Source organism: Bos javanicus, chromosome 13 (assembly GCF_032452875.1).
Source record: "Bos javanicus breed banteng chromosome 13, ARS-OSU_banteng_1.0, whole genome shotgun sequence".
NCBI lineage: Eukaryota > Metazoa > Chordata > Mammalia > Artiodactyla > Bovidae > Bos > Bos javanicus.
Genome location: NC_083880.1, coordinates 67,716,164 through 67,738,412, shown reverse-complemented (window position 1 = coordinate 67,738,412; position 22,249 = coordinate 67,716,164). Strand labels below are relative to the sequence as shown.

General features: G+C 40.5%; 1 protein-coding gene and 1 pseudogene across 1 annotated transcript in view; both read right to left on the bottom strand.

Annotated features, from left to right (window-relative positions):
• Positions 1-22,249, bottom strand: part of DHX35 (DEAH-box helicase 35) — a 76,792-nt gene that overhangs the window by 38,152 nt on the left and 16,391 nt on the right. The window contains exons 4-8 of the mRNA XM_061437570.1: positions 13,554-13,631; positions 7,974-8,078; positions 5,556-5,617; positions 4,666-4,735; positions 2,698-2,757 (exon numbers count right to left, since the gene is read on the bottom strand). Of these exons, the coding sequence (XP_061293554.1) occupies positions 2,698-2,757; positions 4,666-4,735; positions 5,556-5,617; positions 7,974-8,078; positions 13,554-13,631 (375 nt within the window). The remainder of the gene's footprint in view (positions 1-2,697; positions 2,758-4,665; positions 4,736-5,555; positions 5,618-7,973; positions 8,079-13,553; positions 13,632-22,249) is intronic.
• On the bottom strand, positions 14,199-22,249 carry LOC133259722 (cytochrome c-like; annotated as a pseudogene).

Sequence of the window (22,249 nt, the reverse complement as noted above, 5' to 3'; positions counted from 1 at the left end):
ATGCAGATGATGTTCTGGACAACTCAGTCATGGAAGAGGTTGACAGGAGTTGAGGTTAAAATAGCATTCCATCAGGGATCACAGGTGAAGGGCACAAGAATTCATTAAAGAGGGCAACAGAGAGCTTTAACCCCAAAGTTATGGTAGGCAGACCTAAGACAACAGACTCCTACACCATGAAACGGTCTAAGAAACCTGTCAGGCAGCATGCAGACCTCTCTCTCAGCCAGGCTGACTTTTTTCTCCCTCCAAGTTGTTCTGTATCCTGGAAGCCACTCGGAGACCAGAAGCGAGGCCCTTTTATCTCAGCTGATTATGGAACTGGCCTCCTGACTGTGATCGCCACATCTGTTTGTGTCTCTTATACAGCACCAGCGTGATCTTTCTAGAACTCAAATATGGGACTTCCCTGGTGGTCCAATGGTTAAGAATCCACCTTTCAATGCAGGGCACGGGGGTTCAATCCCTCATCTAAGATGCCACTTGCCACAGAGCAACTAAGCCCACGCGCTGCAGCTACTGACGTCTGCACGCCTAGAGCCAGTGCTTCACAAGAGAAGCCACTGCAGCAGGAAGCCCGCATACCACAACTAAACAGCAGCCACCGCTACTGAGTAACTAGAGAAAGCCTGCACGCAGCAACAAAGACCCAGCTCGGCCAAAACAAAACCCCACAAATGTGGTCAAGTCACTGCCAAGCCTCACACATGCTAGGGCTACTGACCAGTGGAAGGGTGGAGTTCACGTGGCCTGTGGGGTCCCCCCATCATCTGACCCCTACCAGCCTCTCCCATTTGAATTTCCCATCGCTTTCCACGCAATCAAAATTCATTCAACCCACAGTCCCTACTCTGTGCCGGACACTGTCTCAGATGAAAGGGATAAAATAGAGTAAGACAGTCAAAGTCCCAGTCTTCACAGTGTTTACATTTTAGTGATGGGAGACATACAATCAACAAACACCCAGATATGCATATGATGTTAGCAAAGGAAAAGGGCTAAACAGAAACGAGGAGGAGAGCAAGAGAATGAAGAGCGACAGGGGCTCAGTTGCAGACAGTGGTCTGGGAAGGTTCTCTGGGAGCTAATACCTGACCAAGACTGGAAGGAAATGAGTACCAGGCCATGAGAACATCTGAAGCAAAAACGGTCTAAAAAGAGGGCTTCCTCACCAAAAGCAGAAGCATGCGTCGACTTATCTGAGGAAAAGCAAGGTGAGGCTGGAGTGTAAGGAGCACTGGAGAAACTGAAAGGAGACAGAGGGGTGACTGCAGGCAGGGGGACAGATCACCCCCCAGCAGGTGCTGCACGTGAGATGTGGCTCCCGCCTTACACGTGACCCATAGCCCTCTGAACACGTTTCAGGCCCCTGTGGTTCTCTGCATGCCTAGGACTCCTTCCCCACCCCACAAATCTAGCAGACTTGTGCGCATCTTTCCAACCTAGGTGGGATGTCTCTCCTCTGTGAAAGCTTCTGGACACCCTCCAGCTGGCTAGAGAGAAAGCACCCCCTCCCTGGCTGTCTCAGCACCTTGAACAAACTGAACGGCAAACACCTATTTATGTGTCTGCTTCCCTGACCAGTTAGGCAGTGTATGAATCACCTGTAGCCAGCACTGTGCTTCTGTGCTTTGTGTGTGTGTGCGCGTGTGGTCTGCATGTGCATATACAGCAAGTGGTCAAAATTATGTGTTGAGCTGAACTGCTGTTTGAACTAAAATATTAGTTATTAAGAGAGAAAAATAAGGGGGAGGGGGTTGGGGGAGGGACAGAGTGGGAGGTTGGGGTTAGCAGATGTTAGCATTTATATATAGAATAGATAAACAACAAGGTCCTACTACTTAACACAGAGAACTATATTCAGGATTCTGTAATAAACCATATGGAAAGGAATATTAAAAAAAGTGTGTGTATGTATGTATACACACACACGTATAATTGAATCACTTTGCTATATAGCAGAAATTAACACAACACTGTCAATCAACTTATTTCAATAAAAAAAATTTTAATAGTGAAAACTAATGTACTTTTAGACATAAAAAATTGTAATGTGAAAATTACTATATGTACAGGGAAAACTTTAATTGTATCCCTCAAATCTAAATATAAATGCTGAAGTCATAAATTCAAGAAGTATTTGGGAGAATGGCATTGAAACATGTAAAATATCATGTATGAAACGAGTTGCCAGTCCAGGTTCGATGCACGATACTGGATGCTTGGGGCTGGTGCACTGGGACGACCCAGAGGGATGGTATGGGGAGGGAGGAGGGAGGAGGGTTCAGGATGGGGAACACATGTATACCTGTGGCGGATTCATTTTGATATTTGGCAAAACTAATACAATTATGTAAAGTTTAAAAATAAAATAAAATTAAAAACAAAACAAAACAAAAGAAGTATAGCCTCCTGCTGAAAAGAGTAATAAAAAGAAGCTGCCTGTGTGGGGGAAAATATAGCATGTAGAGAAACAAGACAATAGGTAATTATGAACTCAATTAATTACAGGCTATTTCCACCCACAAGCTGAAAAGGAATTTCCTCCAATGACGGAATCTAGGACATCAGATGGCCCATAAGGAAGGCAGGCCATCCTGCCGAAGATAAGCTCCAGCTGGAGGCAGCTTCCCAAGGACATGACCAACAATCCCCACGCTGACCGGGGACAGAGGGCGACAGTGGACGTGCTCCCACCTCTGCATCCAAAGTGGCCGAAGCCACAATCAGCCGAAGATCCCCTCGCTTCTTCTGAATCTAAAAGAGAAGGCATACGGAAAAACAATGGTAACACTGTGACACAGATGAGATAATCTGATATCTGAAATTTATTACAAAATAATCCAATGTGTGGAGGAGGATGGGGGGGTGGGGAGGAGCTTAAAGATGAAACAAGACTGACCACAAATTGGTAACTGTTAAGTAACAGATGAAAAGGCAGTTCATTATACTATTCTTTCTAATTGTGTGAGTGATAAAAATTTTCCAGAACAAAAAAATTAGAAAAGAAAAAAGAAAGTATAAAGGAGCTTTAAGACACAAATTTGAATTTACCAGAAGTAAAACCATTTTTTTTCCTGACACCTGGGTCTCTGAATAGTCAGAATCTGTGTATATACACTTAGAGTGTGAAAAATCAAACAATAAATAACACCAAGACAGAAATACAGATAAAAGATATTAACAGTTATTCAAAGAAAAAGATGAGCAATGGTCATAGAAGAAATGATCAAATAAATTATAGTAAAAAAAAATGTAACAATGAGATTATTGTTTCATCCTTCACATTGGCAAAGATTTATTTTCAGTGTTCAGTGTTCACTCAAAGATTCAGTGAAACAGGCCCCCTTGTTATACCATTCCTGAGAAGGTAATAACAGAGTGGGATAATCCCTCACAAGTATCAAAAAGTTTAAATCTTTGGCCAAGAAATAAATTAATAATGAAGACAGCAGCAGCAGCAGCAGCAGCTAGCATATAGTAAGCCATGTGCCATTCCAAGTCCCTGCATACAGCTGTGCAGCACGTGCACTGCACAGAGAGGCAAGGGGCCCTAAAACCCAGCCCACCCTCCCCTCACTCAGCTGCAGACATCCTCCCAATGGGAAAGGCACCTCACTCTCTATTCACGGCCCTGTGTCAGGCACCATCCTAAACATTTTACGTTACCTAAGTTTCACAACAATGATGTTACAGGGCAGCTCTAAGAGAATGCTTAAAGGTTCTGCCCACTGCGGTAGCCACTAGCTGCATGTGGCCAGAGAGTCCTTGAAATACAGCCAGTGGGACTAAAGAAATGAATTTTTTATTTTATTCTGTTTCAACTAATTTAAATCTAAAGTGGCTAGTGGCTATCAGATAGGAAAGTAAAGCAACACAGAGAAAGAAAAACTTGGTATCAGCCCCATCTGAGCGATGAGCAAATTCAGCAGAGTCAGAATTGAACCCAGGTAGTCTGACCCGGAATTCAGGCTTTTAATCACCCTGCTCTAGTCTCTGGGGATCAGAAATTTCCCCAAAGAAAACAACCAGAAAATATAGGAAGGGAGAAGAGGATGGAAGTAAGGTTGAAACAAAACTGGCCATGGGTTATAACTGCTGAAGCCAGGTTATGGGCACATGGGGGTCCTTAAACCCTTCTCTCTACTCTGGGATATGCTTGAAATCTATAATAAAAAGCAAAAGACAGAAAAGAAACAGAAATCCAACAGATTTAACTTTAAGGGTGCTTCCTGCAACATTATGTAAAATATTTCAAATCTGGAAGCCATATAAATGCCTAGCTGTAATCGAGGTGTCAAATACTTTATGGTACAGACATGTGACTATATAGCCATTAAAAATGTCTTTAGAGAATATTTAATGACAGAGGAAAATGATCCTTATGCAACACTAAGAGAAGTATGCAAGATACAAGTGAGCACAACAACCCAATCCCCACTGGGCCAAAACAGGTGCATAAACAGACACCCAAAGGAGAAAGAAGACAAGGAAACGTTCCAAAACTCTAACGTAACTGTCTCTGCATGAGCAGGGTGATTGACAATTTCCATTTCTTTCCTCTGCATTTTGTTGAATTTTCTAAACTGCTACAATGACTTTCCTGATCAAACAACAAACAAAACAAAAACACAAAACCGCAAGTCTGGCAGTAAAGCCATATACCTTTTTCAGCAGACCAATGGCAATGTCGGTGTACAAGGTCCTCTCATGGGCCTCATCCAGCATGATGGCACTAGAATCAGAGGGACAATCTCAGTGGGCATCAAAGCAGCCACCACACAAGCCCATCCAGACATTAAAGGGACTGCTGGGGTTTAGCCCCCATCCGATCACCGTGCAGCAAAAAGTAACACCAAGTACCTCCTCTTTGACAAGCCAGTAACTCTAAAGCTAATAAAAATGGCCACATCAACTTTTCTTGGTAGAGAAAATGCTGTTATTTATTGCTACTTTTAAAGTTTTACCACCAATGCTGGATCCCAACAGAATCTAATACATGATTTTAAATTCCAATATAACATATAGCCCCATTGAGCACATAAAAATTCAGATAAGGCCCAACCACCCAAAGACTAAAAATCTGCATAAAACAGCATGAAGAGGCACCTGGTCATGGCTATGCCACATGTGTACCAGGGAGTCAAATATGACATCCTTCCCCAGGATACACAGAGCCTGAGTGGATCATTCTGTACAATGAGTGATGGACGGGGACCCACAAGGAGACGGAAAATGTGAATAACTATTTGGGCTCTGCACGTTACATGCAGCAAATCGCTGCTCAGTTTTGTGCTGTGCCTCTGTAGTCACCCTCCAGCAAGATAAAAACAAGTCAACAGATCGTTCAAATAAGGACAGGGATTTTAATGAGCCCAGTTTTGACTCCACATATTCTGAAAAGAACATCAAAGGTCACAACAGTCAAAGGAAGGAGAGAAGCTTTGGGAAAGCTGAGTGTGGTCACGAATCCCAGCTATTAAAACAACTTCACCTCAATCTACTCATGTATTTTTGAAACTGTAGGAAATTTATCAAAGGAAAAATACACTTACCTGTATTTTGTTAATAATGGATCAACCATCATTTCCCTGACCAGCATCCCATCGGTCAGAAACTAAAACACAGAAACACAAAGGTTTAGAAATGATTCATTTACACTGTATATTCATAACTTTCCTTCAAAGAGTTCAAGTCCAACTAAACACATACAACCTCATCACCAGTGTGTGTATAAGACAATTCCCACCAAGGACTATGAGAAAATACCCCCAAATTTTGGTTATCAAGCAATGGAATGGTTTCCAAACAAGATATTGAACACAGGACCCTCGGTAAGAGCTAGCAACTCTATTAGCAAATTTCACCTGCATTTGCTCTGTGAGTTTTGACTAAGCCCCGTTTCCTCTGAGCCTGGACCACAGGTACTGCTATGAATAGACAGGGCAGACAAACCTGGGTCTGCCCAGGGGGATCACTGAGTCAGAGGTCACACTTCCTACAATGTCCCAAGGACCACAGACTTGCAGCTCTTGAGGTTATTAACCTCAACTTCAATTGATATTATTTTAGGAAGGCTGACTGGGGTTGTGGTTAGGAACACAAGCTGTCATATCCAGCAGCTGGGTCAGATCTCTGTTCTTCTTCTTACTAGCTGTGTAAACCCTGGGCAAGTTACTTACCTTCTCTGAGCCCAGCTCCTCATTTGTAAAATGGAGAAAATAAAAGTATCTGTCTCGCAGAGTTACTGTGAGAATTAAGTGAGAGAGTACAGTGCACATGTACAGGGCTTAGCAAGGGCCCCAGCACACAGAGAGAGCTCAAGAATGTCGGTTATTAATATTACCGTTAAGGATTAAGGAGTGTTTATGAATATGCTTCAGAAAAACACAGTTAACAACTAGATGCTGTTATTCTCATCCCAAAACAAGTCCGTCTTTAACAAAGCTAAACATTTCCCTCACAGGCTATATCTTAGTACTTTTCCTTTTTGTTTTGCTTTTTAAAGCATATTTTTCTTGGACCTGATGCGAGCTGCCACACATACACACAGGAGTGCAAGTGAGAAGGCGCCACGAGAGCCCACCAGCTGGGGACTGAGTGCCTGGAAACCTACCAATGGAACACAGGACTTTTCATAAAAGACTCTCTCAAGAGTCATGTGATCATGGAATTCACTAAAAGCTATCTAAAAATTAGCTAGTGTAAAAAAAAAAAAAAAAGAAAAAGAAAAAAATAAAAAAAAAAAAAAAATAAAAATTAGCTAGTGTAAATGTATTTGGTGGTACAGAAGAATAAATCCCTTACCTAGCAAAATGAATGTCAAAAGAAAGAAAATACAGACCATTTAGAAAACAAGTTCCACATTTTTACAAATTACTGCATTTAGACCATCTATTTTCAGTTCCTTTGCAGCAACCTGAGAGGTAACTGAGATTCTAATAACCAATGTTTATTTCATCAAACCATTTTTTTTTAATTTAAAGTTTTTATTACCGAAGTATAGTTGATGTACAATATTATGTAAGTCACAGGTGTACAATATAGTGATTCACAAGTTTTAAAGGTTATGCTCCAGTTATAGATATTATACAATATTGGCCACAGTCCCCATCTTGTACAATGCATCCCTGTAGCTTATTTTCTACATTGTAGTCTGTAGCCCCTAATCTCCCACCCCTGTTTTACCTCTCCCTCTTTCCTCTCTCCACTGGTAACCATGAATTTGTTCTCTGTATCTGTGAGTCTGCTTGTTTTTTGCTATATTCATTACTTTGTTGTATTTTTTAGATTCTACACATAGATGATATTATATAGTATTTGTTTTTCTCCATCAAAGCATTTTCATTCATTGATCCCAGCACTATCTGAGGAGACTCTGATTTGCACAGTGGTATGCAGTAGATACTGCTGAGCTGACTGTACCCTGATTCTATGACGCTAATTATTTTAATAGTAGCAACAAGGTCAAAACACACATAAAATCCATCATCATGTGAAAATGGGCCAGCGCTAATTAGCACAAATAACATTTATGAATTCTACACTTTATCAATTTATACTATTTGTCCCTGTTTTTAAGTCTTTTATAGCTAAGTTTCTATATTTAGACAGCTACGTGGATTGGTGGGGAGAAACAGTGAAACACACATGAGAAAGGACAGCTCTGAGCTCTGGTTCTACCACCAATGGGCACATCAGGCAGGTCACTCAACCTCCCAGGTCCTCAACCTCTTCACCTGAAGAACCAAGGGCATAACTCTACTTCCAAAGTCCTTTCTGGGCTAAGATGTGAGGACACAGAAAGAGCTCTGTACCTCCCAACACGCCGATGTTCCTGAGGGCCAGGATGCTCTCATACGCTTTCTGTCATGGCATCAGAGGCTCAGTCAGCAGCAATGGCTGCGTGTTTTTACCTCCCCCCAAATAATCTTCTTCCTTATTTACAGAAGGAAAGCAGTTGTGAACCTCACCTTAATTCTCGTGGCCAGCGGGTTGGTGCAGTCATCAAAGCGGATGCAGTAGCCCACCTCATGGCCCAGCACCGCACCCCTTTCCTCAGCCACTCTCCCTGCAACCTTTGGGAAGAAAGATCATGCTGAAAATAGAGACATAGAAATTACTGCCCAGAGCACACACTATGGAAAATCTAAAGGTCACTTATTTTTTAAACAGTATGCTGAACACAGTGGAAAATGAAAACAGAAAGGGGCAGGTTAGCAGAGAACTAGTGTGATAATCTTTACAATGATCAACTTTATGTTGACTTGAGGCAACTTATAAGAACAGTAAGTATGGAATAAAAATAGAATCATGTAAAAAGGTTACAGATCAGGATCAAAGAAATTATAGATAATATTCAAAAGGTCAAAGCCAATGAGAAAATTTTTAAAACACAGATATGCCGAAGTTATTTGAGCCACAAATTCAGCTCTAGATTTCCTGGTGGCTGAAGCAAAAAGGGAAAAAGAAGAAATTTCAAGATTCATCCTTTTCCTAAAGCTTTCTTTAGCATACCAACTAGGGACAAATTTCCACGTCTCCATGCCTTGAAATAAAACAACTTCCACTGGACCACAAAGGCAAAAGAACAAGAATGACCAAATTCAACACTTGGTCACGTTCATTTTCTCTTTGGAAACAAAAGAATAACACTTTCAGAGCAAGATAATCTAAAATGATTTGTAACCATGTCCCAGCTACCAAAATGACTGAAAGGGGAAATAAAGCCAAGGATGCAGGTTAAAAAACTGGTACATGGAAGATGAGAGGAGAAAATTAATGAAGGCGCCACGTTAACATAATAAAGAAATGAATGACACACTATGAAGACCATGAAGTACAGATACATTTTTTACCTTTTCATTTCACGTTTACATTTCATTGTACATTTCACTTTTACATTTCATTTACATGACACATGAAAGGTGAGGGTGGGAAAGATAAAAAAGAATCCAGCTGTAAGATCTACTACTCCAGGCCACTCACAGGCTATTAATTTAACAACAGAAAATATCTGAGGACTTCCCTGGCAGTCCAGTGATTAGGACTCCAAGCTTCCAATGCAAGAGGTGTGGGTATGATCCCTGGTTGGGGAACTAGGATCCCACGTGGCATGTGATACAACCAAATAAAAAAAAGAATGAATAAATAAAATAATTGCTGGATACTTAAAAAAAATAAATTTAAAAAACTATCTGATAAAATGAATAAATATAAAAGCAGAAGAGCAATAACACTTAGAACTTAGTTCACCTTGAAAGAAAATAAAGGGTTAATGCTCATTATGTAAACTATCTAACTAAAAAAGACCCAAAGGGAAGCAAAATTATAGAGCTTTCCCGGGGACCTGGCCTACCAACCAACCCCCAGGGGTCTTGTCTCCTCCTTTCACAGGTCCTGAGTTTGGATCACAAGCTGACACAAGGCGTGTCTGAGGCAGAGCTTTCAGCATCAGCCATTGGGCTGCATCAGCCATTGGGCTGCAGCAGCCCCAGGTCCAGGAGTCCAGAGGCTCTGCACCCAGTGCTGCAAGCCAAGCACACTGGGCGTTATCTGACCATCAGTGTTTAAGAAACTAAAGAGCAGATGAGGATCAGAAAGTGGCTCTGCCCAGTGACTTGAAATTACAGATCTCAGAGGCCAAGACAGAACCTGTCATCAAGCAGCTGGTGTGCACCACAGAATCTTTCAAAACATCTTATGAAACCAGAAATTCATCCTACACTGCTCTACCTCTGGAGGTTACAGCTCCCGATAACCAGTATTTCACCAGGACAGTTTTGTTATTGTTATTGTTTCAATTCCCACCCTACAGATCATTAAACTGTAAATCTTAAAAACTGGCACAGAGAGTGTGTGCATACAGATACTGGAGCTTATGGGGAAAACCAGCTTGTAAGAGTGAGCATAAGGGAACCAACCTCTCCATAAAAATGTGATCATTTTATGAAGTCAAACATTTATTTACTATTTGTATACATTTGCTATAAAATGGATTTTATTTTCAAGTTCCTTTTTAGAAATTTTCTGTATGGTCATACCACTAGACATCTGGAAAGCCATATTCTATGGGCTTTTTTAGTGATTTTTTTTTTTTTTTACCTCTACTGTATAAGTTCTATTCCCAATAAGCTCAACAATTAGACAGGATAAATACTGATAGAAACAGATATAGGAAAAAGGAGGTCAAAAGAAAACCAGGGACACTTCCCTGGCGATCCAGTGGTTAAGACTTTGTATTCCAACACAGAGAGTGTGGGTTCAATCCCTAGTCCGGGAGCTAAGACCCCACGTGCCTCTCGGCCAAAAAAACAAATCACAGAACAGAAGCAATACTATAACAAATTCAATGAAGACTTGTAAAAAAGAAAAGAAAGGCCAACCACCAATGACCGAGCACCTCCTATGTGAAGGTGCTGTGCTCCAAGCTTTCACAAAATGTATCTTATTAAACATGCATACAGTCCATTGGGTGGGCCAGAGACCCTCTTTTTTTACAAAGCAAGAAACTGAAAAAAGACAAGCTTAGCACTTGTCCTGAATCACAGGCCCAGGCGGGGGGGGGCCTGGTCGTGAAGTCAAACCCAGACCAGGAGTCCAGTGAAATGCTCATTAAGGAGCTGCCTCTCACTGAGATCAGGCAGTGGCTTGTGCCATCTGTTCTTCGGCTCTGACATCGTTTTCAGATTCTGGTCTGCACACAAAGTACTTGTGGAGATGGAGCATTTCAAACTTGACAGCTCTATTAATACTACTAGGCTAATTTATATACTTTTTGTCCTTTAAGAGAAAGCATGTGGTTTCATGGAAATTATCCATGGCTACAAATTTGGAGGAAAAATGCAAACTGATTAAGAGCTGGGATTCCAAACTACAAACAGAAAAAATTGCTCGAATGTTTTAAGTAAGTGAATCATCTTTCATGACATCAAAGGTTAAATCTAACGCAGCAGTCAAGTTGCCAAACCACTACTTCCATTTTTACATACACAGAAGAACTTGGAAAATGTTCATCGATGATGCCTAACTAGAAGACAAGTAGAAAGTGAACTTTGGGGGGAAAGAATAATGAAGTAATTAAAACTTAATACAGAAGAAAACTAACGCAAGGAGATAGAATTAATTTCTTGTCCAGGTAGAGATGTCAAAATAAAGGCATTTTGGGGACTTCCCTGGTGACACGGTGGACAGGAATCCAACTGCCAATGCAGGGGATATGGGATGGATCCCTGGTCTGGGAAAATGCCATGTGCCACAAAAGAAGTAAGCCCTGGAGCCCAACTACTCAGCCTGTGTGCTGCAACCACTGAAGCCCACACACCCTGGACCCCATGCTCAGCAACAGGCGAGGCAACTTCCATGAGAAGCTCATGCACTGCAACAGAGAGCGGCCCCCACTCGTCACAACCAGAGAAGAGCCCGCACAGCAACAAAGACCCAGGACAGCCAAAAATAAATATTCACATTTAAAAGAAAAAATAAATTAAAGAAGTATTACTCAGAGAGACAGAATTCAGCCAAAGAAATCCAGTTTCAAAGAAATCACAAGCTTAAGCTAAAACAGCTTAAAGACGAGACAAAGTGACAGCAGAGTCGAGGAGAAACAAGGTCTCAAAGGGACAGGTCAGAAAAATCAACCTGTGGACATCCTCCAGATCTCACAGCCTGGACCTGAAAGAAACTACCGAGAGGCTTCTCCCAAACCTGAAGACAATCCCCCTAATTTACACAATGCTACAAATGTCAGTTACAAAGCTAAAGGAGCTTCTCTAGTGTCAGTGCAGTACCAACACCATAAAGCACATGTGAATCACCCACACGAGAGAGACACTGAGACACTGCTCTGCTCTCACTGAGGGAATAAAGAGGGGCTCAGTGGGGACAGAGCCAAAAATTGCAGGAAGAAAGATTTACAGAAATGGGTCAGACTGTTAATTAACAAAAATACTATGTTATTTTCTGGGTGTTTTTTTTTTTTTTTAATGTTGGTGATATCAGGGTTTTGCTTTTTATATTATCAGTTTTTAAAATTTGTCATGTATTGTAATATCACCTCCCATTTTAAATATTCACTTCTCTAGTAGAGGAAAAACAAAATGCATTCAAAGAAGTGTATGTGAGACCCAGGTAGAGATGCAAAGAAAACAAAATCAAATAAGTCTGACTAAAAGCAATCATGAACATTGTGGACAGGCTTGAAGAAATATCACAAAAGAAACTGGAAAGGCGATGAGCCCAGAGATAGTGATAAATATTACAAAGGCAATCTAATATACACTTAATTGGTGCTCCTAGAAAAGAGAAAAAAAATAAATGCAACAGGAAAGTATGCCGAGATATAACAGAAGAAAACCTGCCCTGATATAAAGTGATTTAACATGAAGATTAAAAGTTCTTCCACATTTAAGAACAAATGAGAACAATCAGAATTAAGACATATCCCAATGAAACAGCAGTACTACAAGCATTCAAGCAGAAAAAGCAAGCTTGGAAGGTGAGGGGGGCTCTGCTGGACCTCAAATTACTTCTATACAGTGATGCTTTAGGCCAAAAGGCAGGGTCTACAGGGCTCTTACAGAGTGCAAATCAAGAATTTTATATCAACAAAGACCACATTCAGACATTCTCAGGCATATACAATTCAGCCAATCAAGAAGTGCAAAAAAAAAAAAAAAAAGTGAAATGAGCAATTCAAGGTTGGCAAAACCATGGAAAATAATTAGCAATTATTAAACTAGAATTGAAGTTAAATACCTGTGGGAGTTATGATTATAGAAAAGAACATGTACTTATAATCTTGAAATTAAAATTATAGTTCGGAATTTATCACAAATGGAGGAAAGAAAGGTGGAAAGAATAAGCGTGCTAATTTACTCTTATAATAGGCAACTACCTATAACATAGTTCCAAAAATAAGTAACCTTCTAAAGCTTTCTGTAATCCTTTTTCTTCGCTTTCAAGCTTTAATAAATTCTCTTGTGCTGAACAAATACTTACCCAAAGTTCAGTACTCCAAAGTTCCTATTTCAATGCAGTTTCTTCTTTTGTTAAATTCAGCAAAAACAAATATATGGCTACAAGCCCATTTTTACAAAATTATTTCTATCCTCTACCCACTCCAGTGTTCTTGCCCGGAGAATCCCAGGGACGGCAGAGCCTGGTGGGCTGCCTTCTATGGGGTCGCACAGAGTCAACACGACTGAAGCGACTTAGCAGCAGCAGCAGCAGCCAACTATTTATCTAAACAGAAAATGAAGCTTAAAATGATGTTCCCAAATATTCACACTGTGTTTGCTATGTGGTGAGATTTGGGGTTTTTTCCCCTAATTCCTTTTTCTGTTTGACTTTAGTACTTTATTATTACATAAAAATTCATGATGTACAGGTATCAATTTTACAAAAATAATCAGACCATAGTTCTTTTTAAGCTGAAGAATTAAATTCTTGAGGAGCAGTGTCATATTCATCTGGAGTTTGTAGGAAAGAAGAAAAAAATAAGTCACTAAAATAGAAGACACAGGCAGAGTCTTTCCAGCAAAAAGGAAACTCACTGTAACAGCAGCCACTCTCCGGGGCTGGGTGACTCCCACCACTCTTCCTTCAGCCGTCCAGCCAGCTTCTGCCAGGTACTGCAAATAAAAGCATGTTTCAGCACACACCTGATACCACTTCACCAGAAACAATCTACCCCAGGATGACCCTGGGTTAAAATTACTGACAAAGGAAATAACAGATGGTTCTTGTTTCAGCAGATATTTTAAAAATTATTTTGCAAATGAGGGATCTGAGGTTTGGAAATGTGAGGTCATTCACTTTAAGTTCATAGCACATGTATAATAAATTCAACATTCTAACTCCCCCGTCTTATAAAATGTCCCATTCTTCAGCTGCCTCAAGGAATAAAAGAACTATCCATGGGTCCCTCAAAACCCTGCTAAATCTGTAGAACAAAGAATTTTAAAGTACATACATAGACAGTTCAATGAATATCATCCGTACAAAACATTTTAACCAGAGTAAATGAAAACAATTATGATTTTTAAAAAGACCAATAAAACATGTCATTGCAAAAAATTAGATTTTAAATACATGCAAGTATTCCACTAGATATTATACATTAATATCTAATATTTAATATTAATATTTAATAAACATTAAATTAGATTATCTAATTTATTTATTTATTTGCCACATATACTTATTTCTTAGTTATTTGATTATATGCATTTTTAACATGTTTTTGTAGTGTCTAAATTATTTTACAATAAATACATATATTACTTCTATAACAGAAACAAAAAGATTAAAAATACTGTTACATGTATCTGCTTGTTTGTTCAAAAGACTAATAAAGGAAGGGCAAACTAGAAATTAAAGAGAATGGTTTTCTGAGGAGGGTTGGTAGGAAAGGGGTGGAGAAAGGGAGAAACTGAAACAGGGGAGCAGAGACAAAGAGCGGCAATGCTCTGAGCTGACCTGTGTGTGCAGCTCTGACTCTCAGAACTAGAGTCATGTTGCATGTACTTTTCAAATACCCAAACAAATACACGAGAAAAGCAACCAGATGTCAAGGGAAACCAAAAAGAAATGCAAACACTAACAAATGACCCTATCTGTATTACAAATAACTGACTGACCACCCTGGAGAGGGTAGAGAAGAAAATCAACCCAGGATATTGGAAAACAGAACCTTGATGAAAGTCAAAGACAAAAAGAACAGTACCTCAGTGCTATAATCTAGTTAGTAAATGTTAGGGGTACGGGCTAGCAATTCTGGAGCTATTTTATGTGTTCACTACAGTTGGGCCACCTGACGCAAACAACTGACTCAATGGAAAAGACCCGGATGCTGGAAAGACTGAGGGCGGGAGGAGAAGGGGACGACAGCGGATGAGACGGTTGGATGGCATCACTGACTCGACAGACATGAGTCTGAGCAAGCTCCGGGAGTTGGTGATGATGGGGAAGCCTGGCGTGTTGCAGTCCATGGGGTTGCAAAGAGTTGGACGTGACTGAGCTACTGAACTGAACTGAGAGTTTAAGAAATAATAAATACACTGCAGACAATGAGAATGGAGTTTCTCACTATGGAAGAAGAGTTACAGATAAGGAAAGGCTAGAATGAGTTCTATGCCGTTGGATTGGAATCCATGAAGTATCAGCATAAATTTGTGATTTTTAACATACACACAGATTGGCACAGATATATAATAAGTGTTTTTACGTAGGAATCTAATACTTCCCTGATAGCTCAGTTGGCAAAGAATCCGCCTGCAATGCAGGATCTTCCTGACCCACATGGTAAAGAATCCACCTGCAACGCAGGAGACCTTAGTTCAATTCCTGGGTTGGGAAGATCCCCTGGAGAAGGGAAAGGTTACCCACTCCAGTATTCTGGCCTGGAGAATTCGGTGGACTGTATAGTCCATGGGGTCACAAAGAGTAGGACACAACTGAGTGACTTTCACTTTCACTTCACTTTAATAAGTATATTATATATATTTAATACATATTATATATATACATAATATATGTACATAATTAAGGAAGTCCTAAGTCTGCCCACTGAGTCTGCCCACTGAGACTTATAGCAAAGACACCTGTGTAACAGTGAGCACTCTAGCACCAAAATACTGATTTTTAAACAGCATTTCCCAACAAGAGGAATCAGGGCTCCTTGGAGAGGTGGCTGACCCCAAGGTTAGTGCAGGAAAAATAAAAGATGAGCATGAAACACTTTCTGTTACTAGAAAGTAAGGAAGTGTTCAAAAATGAATGGAGTCTTTTAGAAAGAACACAGGAGCCAAATTCAAGGAGCTCCTAATGACCAAAGCTGGACCATTTTGACCAACACAATAAATAATTATAGCATTGGGTTTTAACCCATACAACAAAATAAATCACCATGAGTTCATACTGATATACAAAAATAACTGGATAAACAAACAAACAAAGGAGAAAGGACAGTTCTTCCTTACCGGAGATGTCACTTAATAAAGGCAGAAGGGAAAGGGAGTAAAGTCATCCCTAGGCAAACACCTGAGTAAGTGCTGCAGACAAGGTCCGCTGAGGGCTGCTACGACCAGCGGGTGACAGTGTGAAAGGAGCAGCATGTCTGCAGGTTAAAAATATCTCCTCCAAGATACTTACAACTACAAAGAGAAAAACTTTACAGGTGAAACCTGGGACCTTAACAAAGTGATCAAATAAACCTCACCAGATGAGACTTTAACATTTCAGCTCTCTTGATAGAAGGCACCAATAAGGACACATCATTTCTATGGGATTCTTGCCAAAAATCCAAGCTCATTCTAATCATGAGAAAACATCACATAAACCCAGACTGAGGAACACTCTATAAAATAAATGCCCAGTACTCTTCAAAAATGTCATGATCATAAAAGATGAAGAAAGACTGAGGAACTCTCACAGACTGCAGGAGACCAGGGAGAAATAACAACTAAATCCAATGCAAGAATCTGGATCTTCTGAGAAAGAACACTGGTGGGAAAATTGATGAGATTTAAGTTAAGACCTACAGTCTGCTGCTGCTGCTGCCGCTGCTGCTGCTAAGCCGCTTCAGTCGTGTCCGACTCTGTGCGACCCCATAGACAGCAGCCTACCAGGGTCCCCCGTCCCTGGGATTCTCCCTCCCTATTATTAATGTTCTACGTTTGATTACTGTATCATGTATGGGAAGTGATGTAAGGGGTGTAAGGGAATTTTGTATTACTTTTGCAACTTTCCTATACTCAAAAATTAGCTAAAAATAATAATTTAAAAATGACTGTAAGGAACAAATTGTTTTAGATAATGTAGGGTTTTTGTCATAAAAACTGTGAATACAAAATACTACCAATCACCCCAACCAACACAAATGCAGAAAGACAATTATAAGAATAATGGCTAAGACTCACCAAGCACATCACTAAGTGTCAGCAACTGGCTGGCATGCATAACCCAGTTTAATCCTCGCAAAAAATCCAATTTGGAAGGTACCAGCATCATCAACAATTAAGAGATGAGGAAACAAAGAGGTCACAGGACTTGTCCAAGGACACAGATAAAAATCTAACAGTTGGGATTGAAGCTCAACAAACCAAACCCACATATAGTTCAGTTCAGTTGCTCAGTCGTGTCCAACTCTTTGCAACCCCATGAATCACAGCAAGCCAGGCCGTCCTGTCCATCACCAACTCCTGGAGTTTACCCAAACTCATGTCTGTTGAGTCAGTCGGTGATGCCATCCAGCCATCTCATCCTGTCGTCCCCTTCTCCTCCTGCCCCCAATCCCTCCCAGCATCAGTGTCTTTTCCAATCAGTCAATTCTTCGCATGAGGTGGCCAAAGTATTGGAGTTTCCGCTTCAGCATCAGTCTTTCCAATGAACAACCAGGACTGATCTCCTTTAGGATGGACTGGCTGGATCTCCTTGCAGTCCAAGGGATTCGAAAGAATCTTCTCCAACACCACAGTTCAAAAGCATCAATTCTTCAGCGCTTAAACTACATAACCAGGACACAATTCTACCATCCAAAATAAAACACACTCATTTGTGTCAATCTCTTAGTAGTAGTGTTAAGGCAAAGAAAAACTAAGTCTATGATAATAAACCTGACCATGAAGCCAATCTCTCAATATATCTGAGATTCAGACTTCTGCTTGCTTATGTTTGCTGACAAGTGGAAATACAAAGATGCTGCAAATGTAGGTATAGTGCAGACATCAAAAGGCAGTGGATGTCACAGAGGGAGACTGTGGAATTCCATCTCAGTTCTCTCTGCTCTTTTTAAGGGTCATCAAATCTGTTCTTCTTCTTGAGCAGTGGGATTAGGAAGAACTCCACTGAAAACTTTAACAAAAATTGCAGCAAAGAACTTGTTTTCACAGTCCACTGTTTTGACAGAGCTCTAGGAAAAAAATATCATCTAGCTTCCACATACAGTTTGTGAAATTTCAAAACTGGTGCAGGGTGCTAGGGCACGCTGTACTTTTCCAAGGAAAGATATTACATAAATCTAGCAAAATAGTTTGTTGACAAAAACTTGCTTCATATTCTTGCCATGACCTTCAGTTCCTCAGTCCTTCCAATTCTCCTATGCTGTAACTCAAATTTAGCTCCCCAAGAAGGTGGAAACTGTGACTCTCTCAGAGAAGTGGAACGGAGTAATAAGGAAAAAGAGGATAATCCACAGCAAGGAGAGCAGGTATTTGGGCCAATAACATAATCAATCACAAGCCTCTAGTCATTTTCACCAGCAAAGCTTAGAAAATTCACTGTTTACCATTTATTCCTTTGTGTTTTTTTGCATTTTGTACCATGAATAGATCCCCTATTCAGAAAATACAACACTTATTTTAAAAATACAACTCCTAGAATTTCTCTGGAGGTACAGTAGTTGAGACTTTGCTTTCCCATGGAGTGGGTGTAGGTTCGATCCCTGGTCAGGAAGCTAAGATCCCACATGACTCATGGCCAAAAAAAAACAAAACATAAAACAGAAGCAATATTGCAACAAACTCAATAAAGACTTTAAAAATGGTCCACATTACAAAACTCCTAAAACAATACAGGTCCTTAAAAACAATTAAATTCAAATGCATATGCCCTTTGACCCAGCAACTTATAACTACTATATTTATTCTATAAGTATACCTGTATATGTATAAACTGAGACAGGTGCCAACTGACTCACAGCATCATTGTGAGAACATAAAACTGGAAACAACCTACATGTCTACCAACTGGAAACTGGAAAAATAAATGATGTAGAATCTATGCAACTAAAAAGAGGATGATACGCTCAGTGGAAAAAGAAAATAAACAAGGTGCATAAAACATGTACAGACACTACCATCTGAATTTTCAAAAGGGGAAGTATATATATGTGTTTTCCTGTGAAAATTATCTTTCTGTGTAAAACCAATAAAAAAAAATCTCTATCCAAGAAAACTGTAGCATCAATTACATCTGTATAAAAGAAGTATCAGAAGACAGGACAGGGAGGTGGGAGGGAGGGGACATACGTATGCCTACCGCTGATCCATGTAGATACATGGCAGAAACCAACACAATATTGTAAAGCAATTATCCCCCAATTAAAAATAATTTTTAACTGTTAAAAGAAAAGAAGATAGGGAAATCTTCCTCTTTTTATATCCTTTTGTGTCTTGAATTTTAAACCATGTGAACCTATTAAATATTCCCCCAAAATTAAAAATACTAAAATAAAACTTAAAAAAGAAACTCCCTGTGTTTGCTGCCACACTGCCAGGCTGGATCCTCAGACCCCAGTTCTTTCTCCCCTTCAGAACATGCTTTCCTGGACTCAGCCCCCCAGCAGGTGCGCTGTGACCCCTGGCAGCCAAGCCTTGCTGGGGGCAATGACCAGACGGTTGCACTGTACTGTATCACTGATCCAGGTGTCTGATACCCATCACTGTGGGAGGACTCCACGCACCGCCACCCTACTGCAATCAGACCTGGCCACATCATTTGCTTTGACCAATGAATGTGACAAGTGTCACTTCCAGGCCACAGTTTTAAGCGCCAGCTCATGACCCTGTCATCTACTACAAGATCCACAAGTCTCCGACAGGAGCTGCGCCATCATCCTGGGTCCCAGTGACCATGTGTGAGCAACCCACACCTTGGGTCATCAACCCCAAAAGACCACACAGTATGAGGAAGAAAGAAACCTTTGTGCTCTTAAGCCACAGAGATTTTCAGGTTCTTTGTTATCCTAACAGAGTTTATCCTCAGCTGACTAAACAATCACACCAACTAATGCAAAACAAACTAAGATCATCTAATACCATGTGGCCATTAACCTCTGTTCTACACTCCCCATCTCACCACTCTCTACGCTGTCCTCAGCAGTAACATGAAGATAATAACAGTGCCTGTCTCACAGGGCCACTGAGGATGAAACAGTATGTGTAAAGTGATCCCTTTATGTAGCACTTATAATTACTACTTATTGTTACTTGGTTTATTATAATTATTATTAATAACCAATAATCACTCAGAAATGTAACACGGCCCTTTTCCTGTGTCTCTAAGAAACAAATAATATGCTAGGGTTTTGTTTTGTTTTTTAGGTGCTAAATACTCTTTTATTTGATTCTACACATAAACCACACTAAAATGCCTTTCATTAAGTAAAAGGCAATATTTTAGATAAGAGAATTTTAATTAAATTGGCATAGTTAAGACCAAAAAGATAAAGTGGACATTGTCAGTGTCTCTTCAACCCTTCCCTTAACAGACTAATTGAAACATACCTGAATCTTGTTCTGTTCTATGTGACAGCGAAGGCACTGTCTCAGTATTTTAATATATTAATATAATCAGTTCTAGAAATCTACATAACCAATCCTCTAAAGGGCTGGAGAAGGCATTCACCACCTCCCTGAAAAGGTTAACATTCCTTATTCACATTCAATCATCGCTTTAGAAGAGGAAGAGAGTGACAATACGTGTTGAGCCAGAATTACTATCAAAATTCAAAAAGCTGATCATATTCATTTAGCCACAAACCAATCTTATTGAAATCAGGATTGTCCAACAGAAACATTCCATCAGTCATGCATGATCTGAATTTTAGTGTATGAGATCAATTTAAATACAGTACACACAAAAATTCATGAGACATTTCTGTTTCATAATAAATAAGACAGTGGCCAACGATTACTCATTAGTAGCTTTTTTGAGATAAGTTAGCAAGTCTTCCCTTTCTTCTCTTTAATGTCAGCAAAGGTCATTTTTGTTCCAGGGATGTATTTCTTGGGCTTCTCCAAGTATTACATCAGCATCTCCTCTCCCCAGGTGATGCCCTGGTTCCTGCTGGCGCTGGCGTAAGAGAATCTAGCCGCCTGACCTGTCTTTCACTCAAACGGACCATGGAAGTTCGGCCCAGTTTTGTGCTTGCCTCTCTTTTCCACAGTAGAGCAATGGGCACACTTCTGAACAAAAACCTCCCAGTCCTTCTTGACATCACCCATTTTTAAATCATTCTTTCTTCATGCACACCTGAGAGGTCCCTGCTCACAAGCTGAATGTCCTGCTCTCTCTATGCTAGGGTCTTGGTACCATCTACTCGTATGTTCTCCCTCCAGGTCTCCCGTCTCCGCTCCTCTGCTGTCCTTTCCCTCTGTCTACTATTCCCCAGCTGCACACTAGATCACCTGGGGAACTTTTAAGAAATACCTGTGTCAGGGCCCCAACCTACACCCAGTATCGTGTTGGGCAAAAGAAGCTTTACTTTTTCTTTGTAAGAGTTCAAAAATAGGCAGAACTAATCTACAATGCTACAAGACAGAATAAAAGTTATGCTTGTGTGTGTATGCTTGCGGAAGCAGGAAGAAACGGCAAGTGTCCAGAAGAGGACACAGGGCCTCCAGGGTGCCAGTGATGTTCTATTTCTTGATTTGGGTGCTGGCAGTACTGTATTCACCTGCGAAGGTTTACCAAGCTACGGTTATGATCTATGATATCGGAAGTATACGTATTTTATACTTCAAAAAAATCTATACTTAAAAGGGAAAGAAAAACCTGCAAGGACTCTTATCCCTGACCACTTAAATATCATGCCTCACCCTCCAAGTCGTGGCTCTTAAGACACACTTCGACTTCACCCTGTCTTTCCACTCTTGATCCTACCTGACCACTCTGTTGAGCCCCAAACACCTCTGCACTCCAGTATCTCCACCCACAGTATTCACTGCATGAGGACATCTTCCCAGCCGGCTCCCACTGATCGTTCAAAGTCTATCTCTTTGTCTTGTTTCCCCCTTTCTTTCATTTCAAGATTAAATGCCATTTCTCTTACAAAACCTTTCCCGATCCTCCTTTCCACTTCTATCCACAGCAGAAATGATTTGGCCCTCTAAGAGAGATTTCTTCCATAGCATTGTATAATTCTATAATACACTGTCCATTTTTATTCACAACTATAGCAGCATCCATCTTACCCCTCCTCTTCTGCCTCTCATGCAGGAGACATGGGTTCGATCTGCAGTCTGGCAAGATTCTACATGCTGTGGGGCAGTAAGCCCATACATCACAATTACTGAGCCCATGTGCTGTAAAGCCTGTGCTCCATAAAAAGAGAAGCCATCGCAGTGAGAAGACTGTGCACCACAGCTAGAGAGGCTTGCTGCAACTAGAGAAAGCCTGTGCTCAGTAATGAAGACCCAGCACAGACAAAAAGAGAAAAAGAAAGTGTTGCAAAAATAAATAAATATAT